Source organism: Protobothrops mucrosquamatus, unplaced genomic scaffold, assembly GCF_001527695.2.
Source record: "Protobothrops mucrosquamatus isolate PMUCROS unplaced genomic scaffold, P.Mucros_1.0 scaffold127, whole genome shotgun sequence".
Lineage (NCBI taxonomy): Eukaryota > Metazoa > Chordata > Lepidosauria > Squamata > Viperidae > Protobothrops > Protobothrops mucrosquamatus.
The window spans coordinates 16,630-31,467 of NW_015386494.1; the positions used below are offsets into that span (position 1 = coordinate 16,630).

At 36.0% G+C, this 14,838-nt stretch overlaps 1 protein-coding gene across 1 annotated transcript in view; it reads right to left on the reverse strand.

The window, feature by feature from the left end:
* Nucleotides 1-14,838, reverse strand: part of RALGAPA1 (Ral GTPase activating protein catalytic alpha subunit 1) — a gene marked incomplete at its 3' end in the record, with an annotated part of 67,310 nt that overhangs the window by 11,892 nt on the left and 40,580 nt on the right. The window contains exons 17-20 of the mRNA XM_015813009.1: nt 7,635-9,182; nt 5,755-5,879; nt 2,721-2,937; nt 1,088-1,264 (exon numbers count right to left, since the gene is read on the reverse strand). Of these exons, the coding sequence (XP_015668495.1) occupies nt 1,088-1,264; nt 2,721-2,937; nt 5,755-5,879; nt 7,635-9,182 (2,067 nt within the window). The remainder of the gene's footprint in view (nt 1-1,087; nt 1,265-2,720; nt 2,938-5,754; nt 5,880-7,634; nt 9,183-14,838) is intronic.

Sequence of the window (14,838 nt, forward strand, 5' to 3'; positions counted from 1 at the left end):
AATTAAATTAAATTAAATTAGATGGGGTTATACTATCACAGACAGAATGGCTATGCAATTTGGGGGTCCTCCTTCACTTGGGCCTCTTGTTTAAAGAGCACTTGTGGCCAGGGGATGCTTTGCTTTATGCTATTCCTTAATTGTACCCTTTCCTTGATCAGGAGGCACTACATATGATCATTCATGCTTTGGCCACCTCCCAATAGATTACTGCACTCTATATTGAGCTTCCCTTGAAAAATATCTGGAAGCTTCAGTTAATTCAGAATGTAGCAATAGGGGCAAATATAGACATGTCTCATTATCTTCATAGTGCATGTTTGTTTTAAGAGCTGCCCTGCATCCTAATTTGCTTCTGGGTGCAACTGAAAGTGCTTATTACTACCTATAAAGCCCTACATGGCATGAGGTCGAGATATTTGAGGGACTGCCTTAGTTCCATAGTATTCAACTTATCCCATGTTAGGTAGGAGGGACATATTGTTGGTCTCACCAATCAGGGATTGTCATCTAGCAGGACATAGAAGGAATCTCTTTTCCATACTAGTGCCCGCACTCTGGGACACCATGCTGCCTGAAATTAACTTGGCCCCAGCTCTGTTCACCTTTCAGAAAGCCTTGAAGATCTGGCTATTTTTCTAGGGAGTTGTGAATGTAATTTGTTTTAAAAAAATTGTGAGCCAGAATACACTACCAAAGAGTAGATGACCAAAGGAAGACTGAACTGCAGCAGCACATCAGGATGCTGAAAAGCTTGTTTCATTTGGAATGGTATTCTCCATGTCCAAGCAATTCTTAATCAAATTAATAATATGCAAGATTGGATCGTTTGGTTTAGGCACTCTTAATTTGCCATGGGGTAGCATTAAACATATGGTAAGTGGATTTTAATCCACAAAAGCTCATACAGTAGTATCTATGTTACCTTTAAGGGTTCTTGAATTTGTTTTGATTTTGCTATAATAGAATGACTACCTAGAAAATGGTTAAACAAAATATATTAAAAGCTAAATAGAGATAGCTGTAGGATGGGAGAGTGATAGAAGCACCTACAATTAGGGTTTTCTCCCCCATCCCTTCATTTCACCTGTAATCGTAGCTGCTTCAGCAGACAGTGCTTGTTGATTGAGACTGCTGGTCTCAGAATCAATGTGGAGGGTAGTCAAACTAGCTACTTCTTGTTCTTCAGCACTCTGCTGAGGGCCGGAACCTATATCAGATTCAGCAGAAGTTGTTGTGCCACCTTCAGGACATAAACTGAAATCTAAAAAGAAAAGAAAAGAAAAGAAAAGAAAGAAAGGGCCATTGTTCAGATTTAAGTTAAAAACACAGCCATTACTATTATCAAAACAGCAATATTGAAGCTTTCACAGAAATAGTCTATTATTAGTTTTTGTTTTATATTTGCTGTAATGTTATTAAGATGTACAGTCAAGGGTAACTGCCAAAGAACTGTTATCTATGTTTGGGGATATGGTATATATTAGAGTAGACAAAGGAACAAAAAACTGATGCATCTGAGTTCTGTAAATAACATGTATTTTCCCTAGGAAACCATAAGCTGGGACTAACTTGGGGGGGGGGGGTATTTTGCCATTACCTCCTTCTGAGGACTGCAAAAAAATCAACTGGCCCAATGTCACTCAACTGGGTTCGTGCCTAAAGAGATTAGAATTCATACCCTCCTAGTTCCTAGCATAGTGCCTACTACTCTAGCAGACTGGCTCCCTTGTAGTTGGCTCATTTACGTGTAAAAGCAAGATTGTGAAAGTTTCGCCACTGGAGACAGATCTGTTGAGAGAAGAATGTATAAGAAGGCCCAGGATAGGACCTCATCAAGAGAACTTCATTTCAATTACAAAATGCTGAATCTATTTAAGATATGTACATCTACAAATAAGGACCTTTCCCAACTAAGATAATTCTTGAGGACTGATTCTGATGAAATAAGCCCAAGGAACTCATTATCATGAATTCATGCTGTTGTAAACAGGAGAGAATGAGGGCTTTATCTCTGTTCCTGATTGATAGAGTTTGTTGAGACAGGTATGTACCCAAGGATACGCTCACATCATTTTCTCTATTGGCTGAATATTCACTAAGTCTTATTTGATGCCATATGTATCCTGTAGTTTGAAACATCAATAGTAATCTTATGTGAAAAAACAAACTTATGTAATACAAAAAACACTATTTAAAATATCTGTTTAATTGTGTGTTTCCCATAGGCAGGATAAACCTATTAGACAGAAATTCCTGCTCTGAAACTATACATTTTGATAAAAGGGTCTTCCTTGTGGATTTTACTTCAGATTTTTAAATTAATTTACTAATATTAACCTTTTCAAATTTAGATTTACATCCAAATGTATTGCTATGTTGATGGAAAATACTTTTATACAGCAGACATGAATTCAATAGGGGAAGAAGATGATCATCATCAGCAATTTACCCTTTCTGCAGCATCCTATACCTTACCCATCTGCTCTGGATGATTTGAGGCCATTCTTCAGAAACATGGGAGATGGGAATAAAGGCATGTGGGAGATGGCCTGAAGAGAAAATAAAATAATTCTACTCCCCTCTACACAATTACAAGCTTCCACTAGATTGAAAGATGTCTTGTCCATGACGGGATAGCAATCAAACAGCAATTGAATTTTCTTCTTAAAACTCCCTTTTATATAATTGTATATAAGATTCAGTGAGGATATACTTGCTTTCAAATTTATGGCCATCATACTGGAATGCACTGAAGGAATCAGAGTGGCTGTCAGAACTGACAAGGTCACTGCTGCCTGCACTGGCAGGAGACGTCCATTCAGAAGGTACACCAGGATCATCAACAGGACGCATTTGATTCTGCTTGTTCAGTATATCAGGAAGATCTTTTGGTACTTCTAAGCTTCCTGGACTGCTTCCTCTTCTTGCCACATTCTAATTGAAATAATATTTCATGTAATTTAAGAAAAAAATATAGTCAGAAATGACAGAATCTTACAATTATCAATTTTTAAAGAGGGGAAAATTGACACACTATGACATTTGCACCCCAATCCATCCTGACAAGAACTTTATCTCATAAAATCATAGAGTTGGAAGGAACCTCAGGGGTCATCTATCCAATCATCTGCTTAGTGCAGGATCCACTAAGACATTTCTGAGATAACCATCCAGCCTCTGTTGGAAAGGAGAACTCACCTCCACATGTGGTAGTGTGTTCCACTGGCTGATAATTGTACTGTCTGGAAGTTATTTTTAATCTATAGCCTGAACCTCCTTCCTTGTAGTTGTAACCTACTGGTTCTTATTCTGGTCTGAGGCATGGAATCTAAGTCTACTCCCTGTTTTGTATGACAGCCTTTCAAATAGTTAAAGACTATCATATTTTCTTCAATCACCTTTTCTGTAGGCTAAACACAATCAAGATACTTCTGAATGGTTTGTTTATATATATATCTATAGTTGCCCATCTCCCTGCAAAGGATACTCTGGATGGCATACAACAATAAAATGGTTTCCAGGTCCTTCATCATTTTCTTGAATTTATCAATATCCTTTTTGAACTATGGAGCCCAGAAGTGGACACAGTATTCTAAATGGACCATTCATAATTCCATGATATATTCTATGCTCCTATTAATGCACTTCATGGAAGCATTTGCCTTTTTAGAGGCTGCATCCCTTTGCTGGCTCATGTTTCAGCTGTGGTTGATAAGAACGCCCAGATGTTTGCCATCCTATTTTTGTGTCTTTCATTGTGTCCCGTCATTTTTCATTTTTACATTTTTGCCTATTAAATTTCATCCTGTTCATTTTAATCCACCGTTCAAAACTAAGCAGAGCTTTTAAGCTATGAACCATCTCTGCCATCTAGCCCATATTTTACCATTTTATTAAGGAAAATACTATTGAAAAGCTTTGCTGAGGTCCAGGTACATAATGTTTATGGCATTTTTATACTATCCTAACTAGTAACTCTATCAAAGAAAGAGGTAAGGTTAGTTTGGCATGATTTTATTGGCAACAAACCCATGCTGACCCCTATTAATTGTATCATACCTATTCAAATGCTCACATATATGCCGCTTAATAATAACAGTAACATTGCTTCGTATAGACATCATGCATATAGGCCTGAAGCATCCTGGATCCCCCCCCCTTTTCATTTTTGAAGACATGGATTTCTGTTTTCCTCCAATCTTTTGTCTCAAAGGTGCTCATGGATGAGACATGAAATATCTTCAAGCAAAAACAAAGAAAGTGCAGTTGTCTTTTGAAAAAGCACCTTTGGGACAACCATGACCTGGATGACTGAGAATCTCCATTGACCTCCAATCTTTTAGGATCTTACCAATCTCCTGGCAGTTCTTAAAGGTTGCTAAGAGTAATTCTGCAGTCAACTCTGCTGGTTCTTTCAGTATTCTAGCATGTGATCCATTGCAGATCTGAATTCATTTAAATTAGCTAATGTAGTTTGAGGTATCTATGCCTCAATTTCCTCCTTTCTCCAGTGGGCAGAAAAATGATCAGTGAGAGTTCCATTCTCTTCTGAGAGAAGACATGCAAAATAGGAGATAAGAGATTCTACCTTCTCATCACACAATCAACTATGATCAATCCACCACTTTCTGCTTACAACTAACCTGCAGGATCTTTGGTTTTCTTTTTATTTATGACATAGTCCAGAGAGTTAGTTGTTTGTTTGCTTTTGGTATATCTCACAAGCCTCAGCTCACTCTAAGGCAGGGGTGTTAAACTGCTGGCCCATGGGCTGGTTGCTGGTTGCCCACCCCAGCAATGTAAAAAAAGTTGCGATATGTCGCGACACGTCACATGACGGTGCAAGTTTGACACCTGTACTCTAAGATATCTCTTATGAGTCCCTGCTCATTTAAAACTTAGCCCACAATTACTACAATGTTTGGAGAATACCTTGTATTCTTCATTAGTCATATGCTCCTCCTTTCATTTCCTATACATATTCCTCTTTCTCTTCAGCATTTTAGAGAGTTCTGCATAAATCCATTCTGGCCTCTTTATATTGCTCCTATTTTTCCATCTTTGCTGCCACAGATTAACACAGTTCTTTTTCTAAAGCATCTTTAAAGTGCTACTTCTGCAATAAATTTCTCCCTGTTCATGTGAAATAGGCTTGGGATAGCCAACACTCTTATTTTTTGTTCTACCTTTTGAAAAATAAAGATGTCAGTGAGAGAAGACCTACCTAAATTGGACTCAGACTTATTAGATTATCAGAGGTAAGGATAATCAAAATTTTCTATTATTATTACCATATGCCTCTTTGAAAGATTGATCATCTGATGGCAAAAATCTTCATCCATATCTTCTGACTGCTAAGTTGCTTATAATAAACCCTCGTGATAGTATCATTTTCATTTCTCTCTCATTTTTTTTCCAATCCAAACAGTTTCAATAAAATTTGATGATATCTGAATTTCTGTGCAAGCATGTTTTTCTTTGTGTAACAATGCAATACCCCCATTCTTTCTATGGAGATGTTCCTTTGAATATGTTACAGCTTTTTATTGTTATGTGTGAATCATGAATATCACATCACCAAGATTCCATTATATCCATCACATCACATTTGTCTTCCTGAATTAGGATCTCTAGTTCTCCTTATTTATTTCCCAGTCCATTAGCATTTGCAGTTAAAATTAATTATGCAACTCAATCACAATCATAATTGTATCTGATACTTTACAATAAAAGAAAATGCTAAAAGCTTACCAAAGAGCTACCACTGCGTAGTCTTTCAGCTATAAACTCATCCATGAGGTCAGGAATATTTGCATTACTACTGCCATTATCATTACCAAGAGAGATCTGCTTTTGGTTCATATCTTCCCTATTGGCTAAAAGCAAATGAATGACTGTATATAGTAAAAAAACATTTTCAGCAATAAATACTTTAAAACATTATAAAATAAGTTAAACAATACAAATAATTATTTACTGAACATGCAGTTAAGATATATTCTTTAAAAACAGATTTAGTTATAAGAATTAGTACAGCTTTTCCACGTATTAAACCATCCCATCCCATCACCACTGAGCAAGTGTTAGTCAATCTCCAGTGTGACCTTGAAAAAAGCAAGAAAGCTTACAGATAAGCACTATTAAAGTTGTTAATGCTCGCTTCACTCCTTCATATCACTGAATGCATAATACTCTACAGCTATGCAAATGTGTGCTAATGAAAACAGAAAGGTTGACATTATATGTATTATTTATATGCTGAATTATATGTTTCACTGTATTACTGCATATTCAAAATACAGGATTGAGAATGAAAAACTGAATACTTAAAAAAGGAATATAGTTGATGATCAATACTGCAAAGCAATACATTGTTATTCATCCTGTTATATTTTGTTATTTTAACCTTGAAGGTTTCAAATGTTCTAGTCTATTTTTATTTAATTAAATATTGTCTCTCCCCAAAACAAAGAGTAAATGTGTTGCTACTTTGAGATATAAATTTTGATTTTGATATTAACTCTCAAGGCATTAAATAAAATTTAAAAACCCTCTCTAAATATTCTTAGTACTCAACCTAAACATTTTCAGCAAGGAGATGCATTAAATATAATAAATTAAATCAATCTGAAATAATTTGTTGCATTATTGACTAACTTGTTATGATATGCTAACAAAGACTGCCCTCAGATGGCATTAACATCTCAATGCAGGATGCATTATAGAACATTCTGTTAATCATGCCAGCATACAATGTACAAAGAAACAAAAACAAAAAAAACACCAAAATCCTACCTCACTGCTGAAAATGAATGTAATTCTGATTATTTTTTTAAATGTTACTTAGCATGTTGACTAAGATGGTGATATTAGAATGACAGCCAGCCTTGTCCATTTTTATTAGTACATAGAGGCCTCATAGCTAGCTCAAGAAGAACTATCATGGTTCCTTTATGCACTTCTATGATTCCAGAAAACAAAAGCAGTAATAGATGTTGCCATGAAAAGTGGGGCATCCATTTCAGTGAATGCACCAAGAAAGCGCTAAAGCATATTTTGAACCTGCTTAAATAAAATGTCAAAATCCACACTGGATTGTTATGAGGAAGTAATCCAAACATAAAATGTTGACATCTGCTTTAAATTTTTGTTTTCAGGAGGAGGAGGAGCAGGAGGAGGAACCTAATTGCATCTGCAATTAGTTCAAATACAATAAGTGATAACTAAGGAGAAGTACTAGAGATATTACACCTACAGTCTCTATTAGAAACCAAATATATGCCAATTGTATCTAAATAGTTGGGTTGCAGGGTATGCCAGAAAAGCATGGCAAAGATACAATCTATTTGTAGATTTACTGTCTCTTCCTCTTCCCTACCTTAAGTGTTCAGCAGCAAAGTGATTCATTAAATGTTTTTTTTTTAAAGATAATTAGTAATTTATAGTTTGTACATTTTAACTTACACTTGGGGAAAAAATTCAGCTGGCCATTGCGCATGCAAAACCAAACAAGAAAAAGCACTGATCACCCCAAAGCCTTTTGATTGCTTTATAACAGCTTGCTTTAGGTGCATAAAGCCAAACTGATGCTGCCTTTCTCCTTTTGTGCGCTGCACAGTATTAGTGCTCACCTGCAGCTTTCTTTCCAAAATAGCCCATTACATGACTGTACAGATCCCTCAGTGGAGCCTCTGCTGGCACTCTGCTCTGCCTCTGTGGGGAAACATTTGCCTTCGGCTTCGAAAGAGCATGTACAACAGATTTATACACACCACCCAGGGAGCCCTGCTGTTGTCCCGACTCCTGACTTGATGGTTTAGGTGGGCTACGATTAGACATTTGATTTATTCCAACACTTTCCTTCTGCAGCGTGAATGCTGGAACATCTCCTGATTCTTTATTCTGCTTGCTATTAGCAGATGTTGGACTGACTGCATCTAGATGCCTATAGATTCCAGGTCTGACCAGCACAGCCCCAGAGGATGAGCTGGTACTTGTACTTGTATTGCTGCTGCTGCTATTGATCCCACTACTGAAACCACTGAGTTTACGCAGTCTTGCTTTCCATGGGGCCTCTTTGTTTTCTAGAGGATTATAAAACTGAACAGATTCAGTAGAAGGCCTAAAAGTGACATGGACACTGTTTCGCTTTTTAGTTGCTATTTTCATGATTTTAGCCTTATGAGTTACTGTTTCAGATATACTTCTCTTAGTTGGTGTCACTTTGCTCATGCCTGTAAGTTGAAGCATTTCAGGGTTAACTATGGCTTTATGTGGCATTTTCTTTGCATGCATAACACTTGTGTTGGTTATTTTTTCATTAAAGAGGGCACTCTTATGTTTTTCAGCTAACACTGTTTCCACAGATACATCTACATCAGTGGCAATTTGTCTGTACAAATATCTCTTCCTTTCTTTGTCAATAGTACTTGACCCGGGATCAAGCAGATTTTGAGTGTGTTTATCAATATTTAATTGTTTAGCATTATCAGCTTGGTTTCTTGTAGAAGTATCTACTTGTGTAGGTGCAATATTACTTATAAAGCCAGTTTGATTTTGTTCCAATTGTAGTTCTGTATTATTGGTATTTTCTGCAACAATAGTATTACTTGCAACAGTCTGGTCTGTACACTCTCCTTCATCCAATGGCAAATTATCACTCCTACTTATTCCTGCAACAAATTCATGAGGAGAAGACTCATACTTATCTATCTCAATGCTACTGAAAAATTCTTCTTTTTCTTTAAGATATTCTCTCAGAGATGAAAGAAGATCATCTTCACCTTCAAGGTCAACATACTCGTTTTGTTCAAAGGCTGCATCTGCAAGTTCTACTGGGCCTACCAACTGACAAAGATGATCATAAATACTATCCCCAACTTCCAGAGAGGACTCTCTGCTATTTGTATCGGTAATGTGACTTTCAGTGGATTTACATATTGAAGAGGCCTCTGTGGAACTCTGTAAGCTTGGAGCATGATGGGATGAACCGTCAATGACAGGAACTGCACCTTTGACTCGCTCAACAGTGAATGGTTCCAGTATATCAGATGTGCTGCTACTTCTTGGAAGTGGCTGCTCCTCGTTCAGTGCATCAAAAACTTCACTAGGAGTTTCTTCGCTCTGTGAAAAATGTCTGATGCGAGGTGGACGTGGGAGGATTTGAGTATCATCCATGTCTGCAGAAAAAGTATGCATTTAGTATATATATTATATCCATATTTTTATTTTCCTATTATTTAACTGTTCAGTACAATAATACAGCATTTAAGAAGGTTCCCAAAAATGAAATACTGTTTTTTTTGAAGTTTTATTAAACATCTGCATGCATATACAAAAGGGATACAATATGCATCATCAGGACACTTTTAAAATGTTAACACTGATAGAAATAAACTGCAAAGTAATGGGAGATTTGGAAACACTGTTAAAACTAGGGCTGTGCCAATACATTATTAAATACTAATTTAATTCAGGGAGTCAAAACAAACATTTAATTATATTGCCTATTTAGAGGGAAATGCAATGCAAAAACTGACAGTCTATCATAATTTAGATGGCTCTATATGTAAATAAAAAAGTCCTAATGTGCAAATCTACAGGAATAGAAATACAAAGCACAAATATAAAAATGAAAGGGTATTGCTTTATATTATTATATAAGTTCTTTAACTGATTGTTTCTGCATAATAAAACACTATCTTTTCTCCCACTACTCAGGTTTGCTTAAGATATGCATATGCACATACTTTTCAGCCTATAATTAGACCCTTCAATACCACCCTATATTCCCCTAAACATAAAAAAACTAGTTTTTAATAAAACTAATAAACACAATATAGTATTTCAGAAGTCTAACAAATTGAGCCTATACCCTATGATAATTTCATAATAATTTTACTTTTTTTCTTTCTAAATATCCAAAATTATATCTTGATCCTAACAAGACAGTTTGTTATTCTCTGCAGGTAATAACTTGTAATACAGAATTAATCTTTGCTATTTTAGATCAGTCAAAATATATGAAGATGAACAGAAAATTAGTAAACACTGAACAGAAAAAGCAAAGTTGTTCATACTTTTCCGTGCCAATAGTACTGCATTTGAGCTTAGCTCTAATGATCAGTGCAGAGGTTAATGAAAACAATTATAACTGCCTATTACAACTTTTTCCAAGATGACTTAAAACAAGGAAGAGATATTTTAAAGTATTATATCTGGCCATAGAAGCATGTCTGCAGCTTTTAAATGCCAATGAGATACGTTGAGATATGTTATAATGTGTTCTGGTAGTCATTTAGTTATTTTATTTCAGCAACGTTTTCAAATTCTACATTTTATTATTCCCTTTTAAACTTCTTCTTTTTGGTTAGTTTGGTGTTGGTAGTTTTACAAATATTTAGCTTTAGTACTATTATCCTAGTCGGGTTGTAGGGCATCTTAAGTATTTCACCAAAAATGGAATATACATTTTTTTAAAAAGCTAAATGAATATTCAGATCAGTATTTCAATAAATTTATAGACAAATATTCATGAGGAGCAAGGCTGTTTTATTATGTAACATAAATTTTATGTTTAGAGTCTCACACCTCTAATATTCTCCCAGCTGACGTAAAGCAACAATATAATTGATAGGTATGGACTGTAATAATGGTTTTGATTAGATTAGTTTTTCTATGAAGAAATTCTAAGTCTATATCAGGAATATGCAGATCATAAATGGCAAAATAATGGCTCTATGGAACGGACTAAATTAATGATCCTCTTCATGCAGCAGCAGACAGCACTGTATAAATATGGAAACTTGATTCTGATAGTTACTATGACTTCTATTCAGCTTTAAAACACTTCAATATACAGTATGTGACTGCTGAGAATGCAAGTCATAAGGTGTTCCAAGTAGTGTGATATCTTTGTCAATTTTTTTAATGTTGTGGAAACAACGTGTAGTGGAATATCCTAAACTGTATGTTGTGCAATCAAGCAAATGAAGCAGGTAAGAATTACACATTCCAGATCATATTTTATAATACATAGAAAATAAATTCAATAATGAGAAATAGGTCCATTCCAAACACAAGGCCTTGAGAAACTATTGCCTATTATATTGCCTATTATAAAGAGTACAGAGAAGAGCAACAAAGATGATTAGGGGACTGGAGGCTAAAGCATATAAGGAACGGTTGCTGGAATTGGGTATGTCTAGTTTAATGAAGAGAAGGACGAGGGGGGACATGATAGCAGTGTTCCAATATCTCAGGGGCTGCCATAAAGAAGAGGGAGTCAAGCTATTTTCCAAGGTGCCTGAAGTAAGGACAAGAAGCAACGGGTGGAAACTAATCAAGGAGAGAAGCAACCTAGAACTAAGGAGAAACTTCCTGACAGTTAGAACAATTAACCAGTGGAACACCTGCCTCCAGAGACCGGACAGCCATTTATCTGAAATGGTATAGGGTTTCCTGCCTGAGCAGGGGATTGGACTAGATGACCTCCAAGGTACCTTCCAACTTTACTACTACTACTACTACTACTACTACTACTACTACTACTACTACTACTACTACTACTATTATTTTATTGTTGTTGTTGTTGTTGTTGTTATCTATAAAAGAACAAAAAAGGAGGATTAAAAAAAAACAATTAACTACGAGAAGAAATTTTTAGCAAATGGTAACATTTGTGTCATCTCCTCTGAGCTCAAAAGTTAAGCAAGTCTAGACCTGATTAATACCTGCATGGGTGTATCTCGGGGAATTCCAAAAATGCAGGTTAGACTAAGAAGGAAGAAAAAACCTTCCTGGAAGAAAGCAACAACAAGCAAGTTCTTTACTGTTGCTAGGAAAACCATACAGTGACAGGAGGATCCAAGGTCAATGCATAATGCAGTTCAAAACTAACCAGATAAATCTAAGTTAAGCAGACCCCAAACTGAGCACCCAAGTGAATCTGACAGAAGGAGAATATGCTAGAACAGCTAAGTCCTCTTTCCTATTATAAAAAGCAACCTACTAAACCTAACCATATAAATCTCACCCAAACATAATATATTGTATTGTGTAAAAATATCTCCCTGTTGGCAGAAGTCGTGAGTATGCAATCACTGCAAAAAGCTTCTGTCTCTCAAGAAGCAAGTTTATTTTTTTTTAAGGGCAAAATGGCTGCCCTGGGAGACATGCGAGTGATAGAAAACTTGGGAAAAGAAGGATTCATGGGTGACAAAGAGGCATTCTACTCCAGGTGTGACTGCTCCTTAGAATGAAGTTCTAAGGCACGGGTGTCAAACTCACCACGTCACGTGTTGCGACATATTGCAACTCTTTTTGCATTGCCGGCAATGGGGTGGGCGCGGCTTCGGTATGATGAAATCGGCCCGTGGGCCGGCAGTTTGACACCCCTGTATCTAAGAGAAAGAGGTTATCACTGCAAGACAGAAAAGGAAGTCATTCCTTGAAGGTTAAAGACATATAATTTTGGATTAAGGGTATGCCTCTAGGAGGGAAGGGGCTCCTGATTCCATTAACAAAAGCGCAGATAGATAGGAGTATCTACAGTACATGATCTTAGGACATACATAAACTGTATAGAAGTACAAGGAACAATATCTTGGAGACAGTTTTGCTCTGTAAGACAAAGAAAGAATAGAGTCCTACAAACTAGAACTCACAAATGGAACTATCTCTTCCACTGATTCATTGTGGATATAGCAAGAAACATTTTAGAAAATATATTATTTTCAAATTAATTGTCAGTGGTGCCTAGAAGCTGGCTTGGGACATAAAGGTTATGAAACTAATTAGAAACAGTGATAATAATGCTATTACATTCAATGAAATAAAGACTGACATTTTTTAAAAAGGTAACATGATCTCATTTGAATTCAAAAGAGTAAAGTTCCAGAAAATAGGAGACAAGAAGGTAAAGACTCTAGAATGCACAGAGATTATTCAACATTATAGTGGTGTAGGTGTTCATTCAGAATGTGTAGCTTATGTGAGAGATGCCATGAGGTACAGAAGCTAATAAGCAAAGCCAGAAAAATGATTAATTACATTTACAAAGGTTCTTATAAGTTTGTGACTCCTTTTGAATCATCACTATTTCTGCATAAATATGACATAAAGTGTGATTTATTCTCTACACAAGCCCTAAAATTAGATAAAGAGTACCCAATTAAACAAATGAATCCAAAACATTATACTTGTTCATTTATTTATTGAGGAACATAAATCCAAAGCTACTTATTTGTGTGTGGCAGAAATATGTGAACCACACATACATTTCATGTCACGTAGATTGGGATAAAAGAAACTGATTGGCCACAATCACCCAATGAATGTCTGTTGCTAAGGATAGACATGAAAATTGGTCTTCCTGCTGCCAGTCCAACAACTTACCATTAATTGAGAGTCAGTGTAATACAGAGGCAAGAAGGAATCCTTTATAAATCGAGTTTTGCCAAAAAATGAAAATAAACCTTTGAAAAGAAATGTAAGATGAAAAAAAGACTGAAAAGCACATAGAGATTCAAAAGACGAGCAACCTAGGATGTTGGACATTAGACAAAAGAATCTAATACTATAGTAATATTAACCATAATTGTTCTTGTTCTTTTCAAAAGGGGAATTAAGTGAAATTTATTTATTTATTTATTTATGAATTGTATTTATATCCCGCCCTTCTCCTTTCGGACTCAGGGCGGGATATAAATACTACAATTAACAAGGGTTTTTAAATAACTAAATGGAGAAATTGCTGGCATTCTGACAAAAATATATGTCACATAAAATAATAACAATAGTGCTTAGACTTATATACCGCTCTTATATACCGCTTTACAGCACTCTCTGAGCGGTTTACACTGTGAACATATCATCCTCAACAATTTGGCTCCTCATTTTACTGACCTCAGAAGGACGGAAGTCTGAGTCAACCTTGAGTCCTGTCAGGATTAAATTTCTATCAGCAGATCTGATAGACTGGAAACTAACCAAAGAACAGGAAACAATAGGAAACAATGGACAGTGTTCAAAATGGAGAGATGCTTAAGGAGGGGCTTCGAGGAATCATTGTTGAGATCAATATTTTTTTATTTATAAATCATCTGGACTTGTAAATTACAATAAGCTCCTAAAAGATAACTCCCAGTTAGTGAATGGGTTCAAAGTGACATGTGCAGTTTAATGTAAACATTAATGAATGCATAATTGCACAAAAGCTCTAATTTAATGCATATACTAGTGTGATTTGAACTGGCAATTAGTGATTAAGAAATAGGTTTGAGGCAACTTAAAAATTTCTGTTTAGAATTACAGTACTGTAAGGACTGAGACTGGGACTAAGTAGATAAGAAGGAACTAGTGATTCCCAGGCTAAAATGGGCCCTTTTATTTGAATTGCTTAAGGTCATCAGGCAACCAGCTAAGTATTTACAGGCATTAATTGACATACAACAATTTGTGACCATTCAAAGTTAGAACAGCACTGAAAAAATGACTTATGACCTGTTCTCACACTTACAACTGTTGCAGCATCCTCATGGTCATGTGATCAAAATTCAGATGCTTGGCACCTGGCATGTGTTTATGGGGGTCAGGTGATCACCACCTTTAACCTTCCCAGTCAGCTTCCAACAAGCAAAGTCAATGGAGGAAGCCAGATTCGCTTATGACTGAATGATTCATTTAACAATTGCTATGATTCACTTCAGAAATGTGGCAAGAAAGGTCGTAAAAAGAGGAAAAACTCATTTAACAACTGTCATACTTAGCAATGGAAACTTTGAGCTCAACTGTGGTTGTAAGTCGAGGACAACCTGCATTAACTTGGGGGGGGGG